General features: G+C 42.0%; 1 protein-coding gene across 1 annotated transcript in view; it reads left to right on the top strand.

The window, feature by feature from the left end:
* Positions 1-18,455, top strand: part of LOC126268061 (carboxypeptidase B-like) — a 105,856-nt gene extending 87,401 nt beyond the window's left edge. Inside the window, exons 6-8 of the mRNA XM_049973496.1 lie at positions 4,356-4,412; positions 4,524-4,608; positions 18,193-18,455. Of these exons, the coding sequence (XP_049829453.1) occupies positions 4,356-4,412; positions 4,524-4,608; positions 18,193-18,383 (333 nt within the window). The 3' untranslated portion in view covers positions 18,384-18,455. The remainder of the gene's footprint in view (positions 1-4,355; positions 4,413-4,523; positions 4,609-18,192) is intronic.
* The last annotated feature ends 844 nt before the right edge of the window (positions 18,456-19,299 follow it).

Genomic DNA, 19,299 nt, shown 5'->3' with positions numbered 1-19,299 from the left:
TCAGTATAAACTAAATATGTGTAATATCGTCAATATGATAGGCGTTTTCGGTGTCAATATTATTTGTGGTAGCACCGCTTACGGCGACATTTTGCATCTCTGCACTATTTCCATTAGTCGGTACGCATTTTTAGCTGGTTCGATTCTATAAATCTTTTTTTGAAGTTACAAATATAAAATAAAATATTGTAGCTTATTGTTGGCGTTTATTTCGTGTATTCACATTCCAAAAAATCAAAATAATGTTAACGCAAATCTCTATTTCTGTTAAAAATGCTTCAGATTTATAACTGGATAAGGTAAGGTGCCGATGAAACTTTTGATTGTGACGTTACCAAGCGCACTCTAGCGAACTATAAGCTGGGGTTCTTTCCTACCTTATAGACGATCTTCTTAAATGTTGTTGGAACAATTCCTCCGATTAACCATTTCTATATGCATGACATGTAATGTTTGCCCTTGGTTTTATCTTGACAATGTTATTCCAGTCATGAAACAAAATAAATAAAAACGAATTAGGGCAACAGAATGTTACACAACATGTTTCACTCAATCATGAAACAAAGTAAATAAAAAACCAATTAGTGTAACAGAATGTCACACAACGTTTTTTATATAATTTAATTATTGCACCTGTCGAATCTTTCTCGCACCGTCCAGGGAACGGTCGCCATTTCTACTGATTAATTAACAAGTTTAAGAATAATAATTACGACGGAAATTTTTTGGCGCCGTACCAGAGGCGCAACAATAATGAGTTCGCTCAGATGCGTGTGTCTCAACTAATTCATGCACAGCGACGCACATTCCAGTCAGGCTTTTGATTTTTCGTATACACGAAAAATCTATAACATGTAAAATCGGGTTATTAGACGATAGTTTTTAGAGTGTTGAAGTTATTTACCTCCTCATCTTCTTTGAAGACAATGTCAGCGTACAGCTTGCTCTGCTTAAATTTCTTGCTTCTCCGAAGTATAGCAGATACTGGTGACGCAGACAGATAGATCAGTTGAAATAAAGAACTTGTAAATGAAGTTTACTTCTTAGTACAGGACTTAATGTATTTCACATTATTAGTGAATCAGACAGAAATCTGTGTCCTATCTTTATCATGGACAGGAAAAGACAGACAGTACAAGACCGATGAAATATCTCATAGGAGTTCTTACAAACACAATAAAAATTATGTTCTTCGTCTTTTCTTGCTAGCTCCACAGGCTTGATTGCTGCGGGCACACCGAGGTTTAATCTAGCCACAAAGTACTTTGGTGAATTAATGGAAAAAATAGACAGTAAAATCAAAATATATACTCGTATAGGTAAACCAGCACAATTTTCAATAGAACTGCCTCCCTACTGTAAATCGGCGTAGTCCATGGTTATGGGATGACAGTGTAGAGCAGTGGTGCCCTTTCTACGTACGATCAGAACATACTACAATTTGTTTTCAGCTGTAACTTATATTGTACCTTTGGCTTGACCGAGGTTTATAATACACTTATTGATGTACAAACGTATTTTAACGTATACCCTAGACGTGCCAGCTCTCTGTAGTTTTATTTACATATTCTGAAAGTTTAAATAGGGATCCCTTTGCTGACCCATCTGACTGACTATACAGAGCCTGTTGAAACTGGGAATAATTTTGTTTTAAGCATGTTTCAGGTGCCATCCTTATACCTTGTGCCTCCACTGGATTTTTTCTGGTTTTCTGTGATCATATAGTCAAAATTTACATTGCCTCAGCAACAGCAATGTTAGAAAACAGGTTATTAACATCAATTGAGTCTAGTTTTGAAGTAGATGGCACAGGCACATGTTCTAGTTTTTTCAGTAACACAAGTGAGTTAGATCTTCCAAATTTGTTAGAAAGCTAAAATCGAACAGTTATCTGAACTGACACAAGTCACAACAACCACTAAAAGTCAACAGTTTGCAGAATGTGCCATTAACGTATCAAATCTAAATTTGTCTTCTGAAGATTGCAGTTATAAATAAGGAAATTGAATAGGCACCGAAATGCAATATTTATGAAAAACAGCTAGACATACTGAAAGTGGACCTTTGTTACGCGATGTGTTCACGAAACATCTGGTAGCTCACAAACTAAAAATTGAAAATACAGATATGTTCAGTCGTCGTAGGAAATTTTATAAGTACCTGGATTACAAAAGAAAAAAATAGACCTCATTTTCCCTCATCTGATTTTTGTTTTTACATTATTGCTTGTGCGAAATGCTAGTTTTATTTTCTTATTCTTTAAGACGTTGTTAGACTTGCTCGATATGTGCCCTACATACGTTGTTGGTATGTAGGTTGGTCTAAATTTACTTTTGTCCTCTTTTTTCAGTGCTAATTCCCTATTTATATTATCTGTTACAGGCTCTATGTATCTCTATTACGTATAAAAGGCGATGTCTCGACTGACGGACTCAGTCACTCTCTGTCTCATCATCGCCCAGCCCAAACCACTAAGGATAGAAACTTGAAATTTGCAGAAAGTGTTGATCTTATAACGCAGGCGAGGTTTAGGAAGGGATTTTTTTGGTATTTCACTCCTAAGGGAATGAAATGTGGGATGAAAGGTTGCTTGAAAAATATAGCTAGACCTACGAAAATTGGTATTTGGTTACCTGGTCAAAAATAAAGAAGCAAGTGTAACAGTATTTTTGATAATTTAACCACTATGGAGGTGAAATCGTATGTAAAAGCCTTTTTTTGAAATGCTTTGTTGAAAAACTATTAAAATGCATCTATCAAAATTGGTATTTGACTTCTCGGTTAGAAGTGAAGAAATATGTGTTTCACTGTTTCTGGAAATTCATTCCCTAAGGGGGTGAAATAAGGGATGAAATTTTTTATGAAGCTATTCCATTACACAAGGATTTTTGAAGCTAAATCTATAAACATCTGAATTTGGCGTCTCAGTTATAAATAAGAAAAAGTGTTTTTGGAAATTCAACTCCTGTGCGAGGGAAATAGAAGATGGAAGTTTTTACGGAACTGTTTCAGAATGCAAGCATTCTTGAAGCTGCATGTATAATCTTTTCTATTTGGCTTTTCTTTTAGAAATAAAAAATAAGCATTTCAGTGTTCTTGGAAGTTGAACCACTAAGGGGAAGAAATACTGGGTGAAATGTTGTATGGAAATATGTCATTGTGAAAGTATTTCTAAAGCTAAATATTTGAAAATTGGTATTTGGCCTGTTGGGTGGAAATGAAAAAAATACTTATTTCACTGTTTTTGGAAATTTAACCCCTGCGGTGGTGAAATAGGGTAAGACTGATTCACTGACTCATCATAGCCCAGCCCAAACGGCTAAAAATTTTTTGAAGCTAAGATTGGTATTTCATTTCTCAGTTAGATAACAAGAAATATGTGTTAGAGGATGACAGCTTCTACCAAAATATTACCATAAGAACGAAAAATACGTGATTTAAAAAAAAACCTTAACTCCAGACTTTAACCAAAATCGCTTTTTGGCCTGAAATATATTCGGAAAGGACCATGTTTCAGTGACATTAATTAGCGAGAAAAGTTTAAGTGTTGCAACTTGCGAACAATATAAAAATTCAATTACAGGAAAACAAACGAAAAATGTGTGCGGACCATATAGCCTACACGAGCGGAGCAGCGAGCGATAAGCTAATTCTTCATATAATTTGAGCATATTTCCTTGCGTTGTACATTGTACTAGTTGAAAGAAAAAGTAACTGAAAGAAGCCATGGGCTGGTAGCACATATGTTCAAGCATCAAAGAGTCGCCATTTTGGTAATGAAATGAAGTGTGGGGGTAAAAACTGTAGATGGAGATAAATGTTCAAATGAGTGTAGATTGCAGCAGTTACACAGTGATGAAGCTTTTTGCACACGATAGGTTATCGTGGAAAGCTGCATCAAACCGGTATTCAGACTATGGAAGACCACAAAATGAAAGTGTGCAGTATAACTAATATTACAGGTATATCAACTGAATGAGTGCACTACGATCACCGTGAAGGACTGTACATGAATAAGGTGGGCGTCTGTTAGGTATCGCTGTAACAGGACAGCGATACCTATACAGGACATCAATACAAAATTTGCAGTTTATGAATCTTCTCGAAAAACTAAAGGGAGACGTACATTTACTCTTCAAATTTTGTTTTTATTACTGCCAATATCTTTTCGGAGAAACAGATTTTAGATTGCAATTGATTAGTCTTGACTTTACGTTTTTAAATGTGATTCTTGACAAAGTATGGTGAATACCAATATGTTGCTGAAGAATTTTTCCTTTCTGAACCGTATCATGTTACGTTACCTGTTTTGTGAAATCAGTTTAGATGAATAATATGCCTTTCTCTCTTTCCAGCAAATACTCTATCCGTGGGGATACACTAGCGAACTGCCTGACGACTGGAAAACCCTGGTAAAGTCTCTTTTTGTACTCAACGCTCTAATTGAATCCTGTTTGTAATAGTATAGCTCGCGGCGCAAACCTCCCCAACTTCTAACTGGAAGCTGCTTTCTGCCATCACAGGACGCCTTGGCAAGCAAAGCAAATGAAGCCCAGATAGCTGCTGGGGGTCCTAAGTACGGGGTCGGCAGCTCTACAAACGTCTTGTGTAAGTAATGATCTAGTCTTTTAGTAGCTCTCATTAAACAAAAGTTACGAGTGAGAGAATGTTCTATTCCACTTTTCATTTAGCTGTTTGTAGTAGCAAAATTTAGCCATAGGGTTCGTGTTAGTCATTTTCCTCCCTGTCCCACTTATTTTTAGCTTTCGACTCTGAATCTTCGGAAGTACACTCATGTGATTAAGAGACTCATTTTCTTGACTGTAAAATATAAAAACGGCGCAAGTCTCTATTTTGCTTATGTATATCATTGTCATACTCATTTCATCACTACTTTCAGTTTGCTTTCCGCGTATATTGAGCGTTGGTAAGGAATTCGCGAAAACACAATGACCAAACTTCATAGAAGAAATAAGCAGTTTTTTTTAAGTTTTCGTGGTTTCATACACATACTGTACTACACTACTGGCCATTAAAATTGCTACACCAAGAAGAAAAGCAGACGATAAACGGGTAATCATTGGACAAATATATCATACTAGAACTGACATGTGATTACATTTTCCATGCGGTTCTAGGCGCTCAGTCCGGAACCGCGCGACTGCTACGGTCGCAGGTTCGAATCCTGCCTCGGGCATGGATGTGTGTGATATCCTTAGGTTAGTTAGGTTAACGTAGTCCTAAGTTCTAGGGGACTGATGACCACAGAAGTTAAGTCCCATAGTCCTCAGAGCCATTTGAACCATTTGATTACATTTTCACGCAATTTGGGTGAATAGATCCTGAGAAATCAGTACCCAGAACAACGACTTCTGGCCTCAATAACGGCCTTGATACGCCTGGGCATTGAGTCATACAGAGACTGAATGGCGTGTACAGGTACAGCTGCCCACGCAGCTTCAACACGATACCACAGTTCATCAAGAGTAGTGACTGGCGTATTGTGATGAGCCAGTTGCTCGGCCACCATTGACCAGACGTTTTCAATTGGTGAGAGATATGGAGAATGTGCTGGCCAGGGCAGCAGTCGAACATTTTCTGTATCCAGGAAGGTCCGTACATGATCTGCAACATGCGGTCGTGCATATATAACGTAGGGTTCGTAGGGATCGAAGGAAGGGTACAGCCACGGGTCGTAACACATCTGAAATGTATCGTCCACTGTTCAAAGAGCCGTCATTGCGAACAAGAGGTGACCGAGACGTATAACCAATGCCACCTTATACCATCACGCCGGGTGATACGCCAGTATGGCGCTGACGAATACACGCTTCCAATGTGTATTCACCGCGATGTCTCTTTGTGTCAATGCTCTGAAAAGCTAATCATTTGCATTTCACAGCATCTTCTTCCTGTCGGTTAAATTTCGCGTCTGTAGCACATCTTCGTGGTGTAGAAATTTTAATGGCCAGTAGTGTACTGTTAACACTACTAGATAATTGCCGATGGAGTGGAATATTTAAAGGTCAAGGATGTTAATTCTTAAGAGCGTAACGTCCACATTCTGAACAATTACAGCGAATGGTTTTGTCACCCAAATCACCCGACATGAATCTCATCGAACATTTATGCGACATAATCGTGAAGTCAGTTAATGCACAAAATCCTGCACTGGCAACGCTTCCGTAGTTATGGACAGATATAGAGGAATCTTGGCTCAATATTTCAGTAAGGGAACCCCAAGGACTTTTTGAGTCTACGCAACGTCAGTTGCGGCATGAGCGAGGAATGTCATTAGGAAGCATCCCATGACTTTTGTAATCTCAGTGTAATTTCGCAGGCTTTCCTGGCCGGAGTAAATGTCCATAAAAACTCTTCTGGGATGCAGAGAGCATTTTGTTGCAAAATGATATAGCAAAATTTCATCAGGTGTGTTAGTGTACACACCAAGGTGACAAAAGTCATGGAATGCCTCCTAATATCGTTCCGTACCTCCTCCTCACGCTATTAGTGCAGCAACTCGACTCAACAACTGGCCGGAAGTCCGCCTACAGGAATACTGAGCCATGATGCCTCTATATCCGTCCATAACTGCGAACGTGTAGGACTTTGTAACACGGAATGAACTGCCAGTTACATCCCATAAATATTCGATGTGATTGATGTCGGGTGGTCTAGGTGGCCAAACCATTCGCTCGAATTGTTCAGAATGTTCTTCAAACCAGTGTCGAGCAGTTGTGGCCCAGTGACATGGCATTTTGTCATCCATAAAAATTTCATCCTTGTTTGGGAATATGAAGTCCACTAATGGCTGTGGATGTCTCCAACTGTTGCTGCTTCTGGATCACAGGGTCCCGGGTTCGATTCCCGGCCGGGCTGGGACTTTCCCTGTCGGGGGATTGAGTGTTTGTGTTGTCCTCATCATTTCATCCTCCTCATCATCATCATTCGAAAGAGTGACTAGATTGGACTGTGTAAAAATGTGGACTGTGAAAAAATTGAGACTAGGTAGAGCGCCCGGCAAAGCAAACATAATCATCATCGTCGTCTCCAACTGGCCGAACATAACCATTTCTAGTCGATGATCAGTTTAGCTGGACCAGCGGACCCAGTCCATTCCGTGTAAAAACAGAATTATGGAGCCACCACCAGCTTGCACAGTGCCTTGTTGGCAACTTGGGTCCATGGCTTCGTGGGGTCTGCGCCACATTAGAAATCTACCATCAGCTCAACTGATATCGGGACTCATCAGACCAGTCTATGGTTTACCACTCGTCTAGGATTCAAACAATACGGTCGCTGGCCCAGCAAAAACGCTGAGGGTGATGTTGTGCTGTTAGCAAAGGGACGCGTTGGTCGTCTCCTGCCACAGTCCATTAACGTCAAATTTCGCCGCACATCCCTAATTGATTTCCGTGGTTATTTCACGAAGTTTTGCTTGTCTGTGAGCAGTGACAACTCTATACGAACACCGCTGCTCTCGGTCGTTAAGCTAAGGCCGACTGCCACTGCGTTGACAGGGGTAAGAGGTAATGCTTGAAATTTGGCATTCTCGGGGCACTCTCGACACTGTGGATTTTGAAATATTGAACTCTCTAAAGATTACCGAAATGGAATGTCCCATGCGAATAGCTCCAACTACTGTTCTGCATTGTACGGCCGTCATCACGGCCAAAACCATTCCACATGAATCACCTTAGTAACAAATGACAGCACCAATGCACTGCTCTTTTGCACCTTACCTATGCGATACTACCACCATCTGTATATGCTCATACCGCTATCCTATGACTTTGTCACCTCATTTTGGTACTACTGGAGCAATGCAACTTTAAGCACACACATCAAAAAAATTTTGCATCACCTCGGTTCCGAGAGTTCCGGAAACTTTACAGAAAATTGGAATAGAGATCAACATAAACATCATTTCCGCCCTTTTCATTGCTCATGAAAACCGAACATTGCATGTAGTGCCACAGCAAGACCTTCAGAGGCGGAGGTCCGGACTGCTGTACACACTGGTACCTCTAATACCCAGTAGCACGTCCTCTTGCATTGATGCACGCCTGTATTCGTCGTGGCATACTGTCCACAAGTTCATCAAGGCACTATTGGTCCAGATTGTCCCATTCCTCAATGGCGATTCGGCGTAGATCCCTCAGAGTGGTTGGTGGGTCACGTCGTACATAAACAGCCCTTTTCAATCTATCCCAGGCATGTTCGATAGGGTTCATGTGTAGAGAACATGCTGGTCACTCTAGTCTAGTGATGTCGTCATCCTGAAAGAAGTCATTCACAAGATGTGTACGATGGGGGCGTGAATTGTCGTCCATGAAGAACGTCTAGTCAATATGCTGCCGATTTAGTTGCACCATTGGTCATAGGATGGCGTTCATGTATCGTACAGCCGTTACGGCGACTTCCATGACCACCAGCGATGTATGTCGGCCCCACGTAGTGGACCTGCACTCGCTGGACAGTGTGTCTAAGGCGTTCAGCCTGACCGGGTTGCCTCCAAACACATCTCCGACGATTGTCCGGTTCAAAGTATATGCGACACTCATCGGTGAAGAAACGTGATGCCAGTCCTGAGCGGTCCATTCGGAATGTTGTTGGGCCCATCTGTTCCGTGCTGCATGGTGTTGTTGCAAAGATGGACCTCGCCAAGGACGTTGAGAGCAAAGTTGGGTGACGGAAGACGAGCCGAACGAGGGAAAATCGGCTCACTGAAAAGGCCGTCAGTAGTGGTTCACAGTGATCTTGCTGATTGATCCCATAAGAGAGAAGATGATTGTATGCTTGTTTCTCGTCTGTATATCCAGCGCAGAGACACAGAGTGTACAGAATCCCGTGGCGAGATGGTCAAATTAGGTGTTGAGTCCATTGACTCGGACGCTGGAATCCAGTTACAGGCAACGAGCGTTTCTGACTGCATGTCAAGGACTCTCTACCCCGAGACCTGGACCGTGAACCGCAGTGCTTCAACTGGCAAGGTGAGGACCAAGTGGTTAGGTAATGTTGCAACACCGCGAGGCGCGCGAAGAGCTCAGGTGAGCATGACGGCTGCACCTGCAGCAGAGACAAAGAAGAAACTACAATGTGCACCTGCTGTGTTGTTGGGTCCCATGTTGCCAACTGGCGAGGTTGCCAGGTTTTGTCAGACCACAGCTAGATGTCAGGATGTTGGCCCCAGCCGCAAACTAACAACGGCGAAGAGTGATTCAGCAGAGAGGAAACCAGCCGCAGTTCCACTCGCCACGAAGGGCCAAAACAAGTGGTAGCAGGGACTGGCCACAAGCGGAAAGTCGGAAAACGCAGCCCGACTCAGAGAAGATGAAAATGAGGAATGATGACACATACACCACACAATGCGTTGCCACTGATTAGCAGAGAGGAAAACCAGCTGCAGTTCCACTCGCCACTAAGGGCCAAAACAAGTGGTAGCAGGGACTGGCCACAAGCGGAAAGTCGGAAAACGCAGCCCGACCCAGAGAAGATGAAAATGAGGAATGATGACACATACACCACACAATGCGTTGCCACTGATTAGGCAACTGTAGGCTAAGCCTTCAAGGCGGCAGAGAGGGCTGAATTCAGAGCCATGCCTCCACCGCTGGCTACTTCACAGAACAGAAGGAGGGGCCATCATCTCGATCACTGAACAAATTGGACCAAACGAGAAGACGCCGGACACCACAATCGCCCTTTCCTGGGCTGCTAAGACAACATCCAAAACCCAGCGGAGGCAGTGTGGTGAGATGGACTAGTTTTGAGGCAGCATACTTTCGCATATGGAATAATCACTTGATGTGTCGTCTCACAGGGAGTCTAAGCTACGCCATCAGATCTCCCCCAACACTCGGCCACCTGCTTAGAAGATAGGTGGGCACACATTGTGACGCAGCACATGTAGGCGACGTAGAAGGAGAAACTTAACCAACATCAGTCTCTTGTTGTGTCCAGTCACTGTTGTGCATGACGCTTCTGCATCGATTGAGACAAGTATCTAGCAGCTGCGTGGCAACAGTATCCTACCCTTACATGATGCATCACAAATGGCGAACAGGTACGTGAACATCCCTTACTACCTGTGCTGATTGTCACAGAGGCTTCTTTTCCCATGACACTCTTCCTGGAACCTTTAGCTCCTACACTGGACTCGCTTTCGGGAAGACGACGGTTCAATCCCGCATCCGGCAATCCTGATTTAGGTTTTCCGTGATTTCCCTAAATCACTCCAGGCAAATGCCGGGATGGTTGCTTTCAAAGGGCACGGCCGACTTCCTTCCCTGTCCTTCCCTAATCCGATGAGACTGATGACCTCGCTCTCTGGTCTCCTTCCCCAAAACAACTAGCCAACCTTTCGCTCCTCTACCCTTAACCCATTATTTACTCAAACGTTTCTATCTACTACCTCCCAAAGTCCCCGAATTATTGGGTAAATGTACTCACACACAGATCTTGTGACTCCTTGATTGAAATATTAACTGATTGCAGAGGTGACTGCAGAACATTTTGTGTTAGTCAACATGCTACTGCGAGCATGGAGGGGTACACTCTTGGAATAAGAATGATTAAAGTCAAACTGTCACCCGAAAAATGATTCTTCATATATTTTTATTCTCCTTTCTTTTTAGAATTCTGAAATACACAAGGTTTTTCACAAGTGCCTCTGGAGAGCAGCACGAAAATTACAAGATATACAGAAAAATGGACATAGCATGGCTCCAAGATTCGATTCATAATGAACATTGCCGAGTAGTTGCACGAGGAGCAGACGTATTTGTTTAGGTAGACATAACCACTCTGCAAACCTTAAGGCAGAGATAGACGAAGTAATATGACAGTTAATAACTCGATGGAAATGAATAAAAGTGCGGGAACATACTGTCAGAGGTCTCTCAGTCGTGCACAGAAAGCTGGACGTCACTTGACGCGAGATCAGCGTGGCTGTAATGCCAAATGGTGCTGGCCCCATAACACGAGGCAGCTGAAGGAATGGGAAAAGGCAGCAAACAGCTGCTGGTCTTCTTCCTTAAAACAAGGCCTGGAGGCAATATTTGGATGACTTCTCAATAGGAAAAACTATCGGGAAACTGGAAGACGACGAAGAGTATCGAATGTAGGCCAGGAGTTTCGTATTAGCCACAGCATTGTTCTGTAAGCATAGAGAGCATTCTGAACAACCAGCACTGCTATCCGTTGGAGACGAGGTCAACTACAGCAGCAGATGACTGCTACATTGTGCAGCACACGAGAAGGGAGACACGTCAAACAGCTGGTGTAGTTGCAACCATATTTAACAGGACTGAAATGCAGGAAATCACGCCCACAGTGGCACGGCGACTGCCCATCGACCAGTACGTTGTGTTGTGTTGTGTTGATACCCGCACGTCGGTGGAACATTTTGTGATGGTGCCAAGAACCTAGAGACTAGATAAAAGGAAAGTGGGTCGCGCGCTTTTCTCGGTTGAGGACAGATTCACTGACAGCAGCGAATCGGGATATGGGAGGTGGGAAAACGTAATGCACCCAGGAATATTGTCGAACGTAGTCGTTTTAGTGTTACAGGTGTCACGGTGTGGGAAGGTATAACGTTGCAGGCCCATACTGACCTTCCAATATTTGAACAAAGTGTGCTAACCCGTCAGCGTTATTGCGACGGCTTACACCTTCAATGTGTACATCTTCTGAGGGTTGCATTCGTTCCTGACTTCATTTTCATGGGTGGCAATGTGCGATGGCATTTAACAGCGCAGGTGGACCAGCTCTTGGAACGAGAGGACATTCGGTGGATTGACTGGTCTGCCCATTCCCCGCTCTTAAATCCCATAGGGCATGTGTGGGATGTTGCTGGGAGACGTAATGACCACACAGCAGTTCTCAGTCGCACTGGCGGAGGTGTGGAATGCCCTACCATAAGAACTCGTTACTATCATTGCGGCCAGGATGGGAGCACGTTGCAGAGCATACATTGCCGACCGTGGTGGTCACACACCCAATTAAGAACCACGTCCTGCCTTTTGTAATAACCAGGGAATCACAGTGACTTCAGTGTACTCATTGTCTTTGAACAAAAGTGTCATTACTGTTCGTCTCATTACATATTTCTCTCAGTTAAACTGTGTATTAAACTGTAGCAGTTCTTTCTAAATATTGTCCAGTTTTCATCGAGCTGTGTCACTTGTCAGTGACACATCATGCGAAAGTTACTTTCTCCCTCAAGTTGTGCACACCAGCGTATCATCCTCTCCGTATCGTCGCATTGAATTAGTTCGCGCCTGCAGACAGGCAACCCAATGAACAGATTTGCAAAACGGACTGCTGATGCTCTTTCCCAGGCAGTTCATATCAGTGACTTGAATGAATAGCACGCACCTATCGACGTTTGTCACGTTACAAACTGTGCAAACACTGAGCACCTGTCATGTGAGTAAAAAATTTGAAGAGGTGCTCTATCCACTGATGTCTCTCTGTTTCCTATATGTCTTGTAATTTCTACACAACCGTTTTCTGAAAGCCTGAAGGTACTTAAGAATAACCTTGTATAGTTTTGGAGCTCCTCTTGGATACAAATATCAGAATTCTGCTTCTGCAGAAGGTGCAGTATAATGTTGGTAACGTAGTTCTGTGTATATCAGTTCCAACACTAATCTGGAACCGCTGTAAATATTTGATCAAACTAGGTACGCGTGATTTTATCATTGTATTAGCTACTATCAGGATTAAAAAATAAGCCGGTCGAAACAGCTGTAGCACACTTAAGGGTCGGAACGTGAGAGTGAAGGGGTGAGGTGAAAGAGTAATAAGAAACTCCTAGAGATATTCACCAAAAAAGTTGTGTGACGCAGCCACAGCCCTAATGCACCTCGAGATGGTGATGAGGGTTCGAAGGGGGTGACACGTGAAACTAAACATAACTCTGGAAAGGCTAAAGAATTTTTAAGCAGCCATATTACTCTCTGAACTAAACTACGGAGGAAATATACTGCATACGAGGAGATGCAATGCTCATGGCTTCACTTACATAAAACAAGTGTTGTATTTTGACCAAATCCAGTCCTTCGAAGACGGTCAGAGCCCGAAACTTGCACAGAGAAGTGCGTCAGTGAGAAGTGTTCGTGGTGAAGATGGGACAACTGTGTTGTACGACAGTAAATTACATCATCACAACACCGCCAGTGTTGGGAGAAGCGTTCGATAGGGGATGACATATAAAACTAAGTGTAACTATCTGAAGCTAGAGGAACCTCATATGCACTTGGTAAATATGTAACTTATAATCCGGAAAAATAAATTATGAGGATGACACACCCACTATATTTTAATGGTGTTACCTGAGGTGAGATTTACACAGCTCCTCGAGAATTTTCTGTCAATAGCCAAACACCAACGAGATTCCATTTGAACAGAAGGGAAAGTCACTGATATGAGTAATTCTGGGATCGCTAGGCTGATTAGTAATAGTCTCCGCGACAGTCAAGTCGAAATTTCGATGAATAGAAAGGATGGAAGACTTCTGAACTTTCTAGAACTTTTTAGGCTTACATACTAGAAACGTCACACAACTGCCTCGAGTAAAATGCTCAACAGCCCGAATGGGAAAGAAATATTTCAAACCACCTGACTGCAAAACAGGCATAATCTTTTTAAGAGGGCCACAAAGGAGGGAGCAGTTGTGACTATGGTGATATTTCAAGAAGTACGAAGCCAAAAACGTGGTATAGAGAGCTGGAAAAGTATTTATGTTTGTCAGAACTGAAAGTCAGTAATAATTTTCTTAAACGACCAACTAGGAACGTTTAGTTCACAGCCGACAAACTACTGCACGCTTTGTATAAAAGGAGAATGCAGGGAAGCTGATCCAAGAGACTTTGTGGCAGTTCGTGTTTGTGTGAAACCTATAATAATTTCCACAGTCATTTACAGGCGAAAGATTAATCGCGAAATTCTAAAAACTTCTGAACTTACGTAGTCAATGAATGGATCTTATCCATCATTTTGTCTAGCGTTGAAACTGAAGGCAATCCACAAAAAAAAAGATTAAATTTTGAATTTAAAAATTTATTGGAGAGTTGGGATACTACCACACCAGTGATTGGCTGCAGCACCTTTTAGCAAATAAGAAATATCGAAACAAACATTGACGATATCGGAAACAATTACAACTACTTAAAGCAATTGAAAACAGAGTTGTGTACTCTCTTCGCAAAAAGCTAAAGGACCAGAACCATGAAATTACAGACCACACACGCTGAAGTCTGAAGTCAAATACCACCAGTCGGGTAAACGCATATTATGTCAAAAAATCAGCATGGATTCAGGAGAAAGTAATTGAGTGAAACACCGTTTGCTTTATTCAAACATGGTATCTTACAAACCGTAGATTCAGTTGAGAGTGGAGATTTCGTGTTCATGTTGTTGTTGTGATCTTCAGACCTGAGACTGGTTTGATGCAGGTCTTCATGCTACTCTATCCTGTGCAAGTTGCTTCACCTCCCAGTACCTACTGCAGCCTACATCCTTCTGAATCTGCTTAGTGTATTCATCTCTTGGTCTGCCTCTACGATTTTTACCCTCCACGCTGCCCATCAATGCTAAATTTGTGATCCTTTGATGCCTCAGAACATGTCCTACCAACCGGTCCCGTCTTCTTGTCAAGTAGTGCCACAAACTCCTCCCAAATTCTATTCAATACCTCCTCATTAGTTATGTGATCTACCCATCTAATCTTCAGCATTCATCTGTAGCACCACATTTCAAAAGCTTCTATTCTCTTCTTGTCCAAACTATTTATCGCCCATGTTTAACTTCCATACATGGCTACACTCCATACAAATACATTCGGTAACGACTTCCTGACACTTAAATCAATACTCGATGTTAACAAATTTCTCTTCTTCAGAAACGCTTTCCTTGCCATTGCCAGTCTACATTTTAAATCCTCTCTACTTCGACCATCATCAGTTATTTTGCTCCCTAAATAGCAAAATTTCATCTCATATCCTCCATTCAAGACACTGTCCATTCCGTTCAACTGCTCTTCCAGGTCCTTTGCTGTCTCTGACAGAATTACAATGTCATCGGCGAACCTCAAAGTTTTTACTCCTTCTCCATGAATTTTAATACCTACTCCGAATTTTTCTTTTGTTTCATTTACTGCTTGCTCAATATACAGATTAAAGAACATCGGGGAGAGGCTACAACCCTGTCTCACTCCTTTCCCAACCACTGCTTCCCTTTCATGCCCCTCGACTCTTATGCCTGCCATCTGGTTTCTGTACAAATTGTAAATAGCCTTTCGCTCCCTGTATTTTACCCCTGCCACGTTCAGAATTTGAAAGAGAGTATTCCAGTCAACATTGTCAAAAGCTTTGTCTAAGTCTACAAATGCTAGAAGCGTAGGTTTGTCTTTTCTTAATCTAGTTTCTAAGATAAGTCGTAAGGTCAGTATTCCCTCAAGTGTTCCAATATTTCTACTGAATCCAAACTGATTTTCTCCGACGTCGGCTTCTACCAGTTTCTCCATTCGTCTGTAAAGAATATGCCTTAGTATTTTGCAGATGTGGCTTATTAAACTGATAGTTCGGTAATTTTCACATCTGTGAACACCTGCTTTCTATGTGATTAGAATTATTATATTCTTCTTGAAGTCTGACGGTATTTCACTTGTCTCATACATTTTGCTCACCAGGTGGAAGAGTTTTGTCAGGACTGGCTCCCCAAAGGTGGTGAGTAGCTCTAATGGAATTTTGTCTACTCCCGGGGCCTTGTTTCGACTTAGGTCTTTCAGTGCTCTGTCAAACTCTTCATTCAGTATCCTATCTCCCATTTCAACTTCACCTACATCGTCTTCCATTTCCATAATATTGTCCTCAAGTACCTCGCGCTTGTATAGACCCTCTACATACTCCTTCCACCTTTCTGCTTTCCCTTCTTTGCTTAGAACAGGGTTTCCATCTGAGCTCGTGATATTCATTCTCTTTTCTCCAAAGGTCTCTTTAATTTCCCTGTAGGCAGTATCTATCTTACCCCTAGTGAGATAAGCCTCTACATCCTTACATTTATCCTCTAGCCATCCCTGCTTAGCCATTTTGCACTTTCTGTCGATCTCATTTTTGAGACGTTTGTATTCCGTTTTGCCTGCTTCATTTACTGCATTTTTATATTTTCTCCATTCATCAATTAAATTCAATATTTCTTCTCTTACTCAAGGATTTCTACTAGCCCTCGTCTTTTTACCTACTTCATCCTCTGCTGCCTTCACTGCTTCATCCCTCAGAGCTACCCATTCTTCTTCTACTGTATTTGTTTCCCCCATTCGTGACAATTGTTCCTTTATGCTCTCCCTGAAACTCTGTACAACCTCTGGTTTAATCAGTTTATCCAGGTCCCATCTCCTTAAATTCTCACCTTTTTGCAGTTTCTTCAGTTTTAATCTACAGTTCATAACCAATAGATTGTGGTCAGAGTCCACATCTGCCCCTGGAATGGTCTTACAATTTAAAACCTGGTTTCTAAATCTCAGTCGTACCATTATATAATCGATCTATTCAAAAAATTCCGAAAGGCGTCAGGTGTTCGATACTGTACCATATGATCTAGTAACAATCAAACTACGATATAATTAAATCTGTTCTCAGATATGCGGCAGGTGGATGAATTTTGCACTATTAGAACACAACGCGTCGAACAGGATGAAGAATGTTCAGCAGAAAAGTGGCTCTGAGCACTATGGGACTTAACATCTGAGGTCATCAGTCCCCTAGAACTCAGAACTACTTAAGCCTAACTAACCTAAGGACATCGCACACATCCATGCCCGAGGCAAGATTCGAAACTGCAAGCGTAGTGGTCGCGCTTCCAGACTGTAGCACCTAGAACCGCTCGGCCACCTCGGCCGGCTGTTTAGTAGAAGTTACATTTACATTTGGTTTGGAAATGGACGTGTAGTGGGCCGGTTGATGTTCACAAAATACACAATTCGACGAAGAGTATCCAGATAGCTATTATTGAACATCAGTGTCGGGTGATTTCAGACTTCATCTTTTTTACGGCTTGCTCTTGGCTGGGGACACTTTGAATGAGATTTCTGAATGTCTGTGGAGGAGTGGTAGTTTATTGTTCCTCAATAGCCGAAACGAGAAAAGGTATTGATGTTGGACGCTGAGGTCTACAGCGAAGTCAACGTTCTAATTCATCCCACGGATGATTTATTACTTTTAGGTTGGCACTATGGGTAGGGCAGTCTATTTCACGAATTTGCGCAAACCATTGCCTCACAGATGGTGCTTTATGTCAGGGTGTAAAGTCTTGGTGATACAAACTATGATCGTCTCCGAAGTGTTCCTCTACTGTACACAATTCTGTAAAATGTATTCATATCTTTTCTTAATCTCAACGAGAGGATCGCATCCTGACCACCAGTAGTAACCCTCACACGGTAACACCGTCTCGTCTTTACGTAACTGTTGGCAGTACAAATGATGGAAAGTACCGTTCTCCAGATATTCGCCAAACCCCAAGCCCTTCCATCGGATTGCTAGAGGGTATAGCGTAATACATCACACCAAATCGGCCGTTTCCAATCATCCACTGGTCCAGTGCCATCCCTCATCAGACCTACTGAAGCGTCGCTTAGCAGTGGCTGCAAAGATGTGTGGCTTTTTAACTCTGCTAACTGGACTCCTGGTAGTACATCGGAATTGGCGAATGATACCTTAGGCTGATTTCGTATGTTTTTTTACAACCACCCTTCGCTGTGCTCGATGGCCCCTGTCAGTTAGTACATGAGGGTTATCTGGTCTTTGTTTAGCTGTGTGTGTGCTTATGCGTTTCCACTTCACAATCACATCGACAACAATCGGGAAGCTTTGGATGGGTTGAAAGGTCTCGGGTGACATCTAATGTTGAGCCCACATTCGAAGTCGACGAGGTCTCCTGACGGAGTCATGCTGCTATTACTGCTTCTAATGTTGATATTTTCCTAAAAATTATAAAAAAAATTATGCGCACAACTAATTTCTTCTAGACACTTTCAAGAAAACGTTCGACAAAATTAAATGTAATATGTATATTATTCTCTTGTCAAGTGCATGAGTCACCAGGTCGAGATACTCTGTTATATTCAGTAAGAAAAATTTCTTCATTGTTCCATATGTCATAACCCCGTACCTCGTGCTCTTTCTACAGACGCTGCCGCAGGCGGCAGTGATGACTGGATCAAGGGTGTTGGCGGAGTAGCCCTCTCCTACACCATCGAATTTCCCGGTGGTGGTAGCATGGGTTTCTTCCCTCCAGCATCAGACATCCTGAAAATCGTGACGCCATTCTTCGAAGCCGTGCGCGTCTACGGGAAATATGTTGCTGATAACTATGGATAAAAAGAAATACCACTAACTGATCATTTGCACATGATACACGTATTGCTGGAATAAACAGAGAATACTTTATAAGTTTTCTGCTTATTAGTGCAAAGATGAATGATAAACCTATTATAAATGTCATTCCCACTCTTAAAATGTAATATACTTTTCCAGAAATGCATCATGAGTAGCAGTATTAGAAATACTCGTTTCTAAGAAAAAATGCGACGTTCGAGTATTCACCTAAACTGTGTTTACTTTAACGTTTTCATTGAGTGAACAGGTTACGTTTAGACACATTATGTATTAGAATCGATTATTAAGATCAAGATCTCATGGATTGTAGTATTGTACAAATTACTAAAATACTTTCCTCATTTTCTTAAAATAAAAATTAATAAATAACTATTAGAACCTCCAGCGGCACCCGCCTCGGTAACTGTGCGGTCAGCATGGCGGATTTCTGACCGAACGGCCCGCCATCGATTGCTGGCCAGGTCGGTGATTTTCTCCACTCAGGAACTTGCTGTTATGTCGTCCTGAAGTTCGTATCATCATAGAAGACATTCCTCTACTGAGGTGGCTGTATAGGCACATCCTGAAAGCAAGTAATTTTAAAAAAATGCTACTATGGCCATGCTGAACAGTGTAGTAGGATACATTTTCTTGTCTGGCCTGTTCCTAGAGATAATCACAAATGGACTAAGATTAATAGAACTTCGTTGAATTATTTCGTTCTTCATGATTTTCTCCACTATTTTCGAAGGAGAACTTTCTTTCCTTGGCCAAAGTTGTTCTATATTTCATTTGCTATTAAATATCTCTATACCTTATGCTGCGTCTACAGACGCCGCGGTCGCTGGTTTTCTTATTTTATTTTATTTATTTATTTCAAATAGAAATTCAATACCTGTAGTTCATAAAAAGTGTAGAT

This window comes from Schistocerca gregaria, chromosome 4, assembly GCF_023897955.1.
Source record: "Schistocerca gregaria isolate iqSchGreg1 chromosome 4, iqSchGreg1.2, whole genome shotgun sequence".
Classification (NCBI taxonomy): domain Eukaryota; kingdom Metazoa; phylum Arthropoda; class Insecta; order Orthoptera; family Acrididae; genus Schistocerca; species Schistocerca gregaria.
Note: the sequence above shows the minus strand (reverse complement) of the source record. Positions and strands in the feature narration are given on the sequence as shown.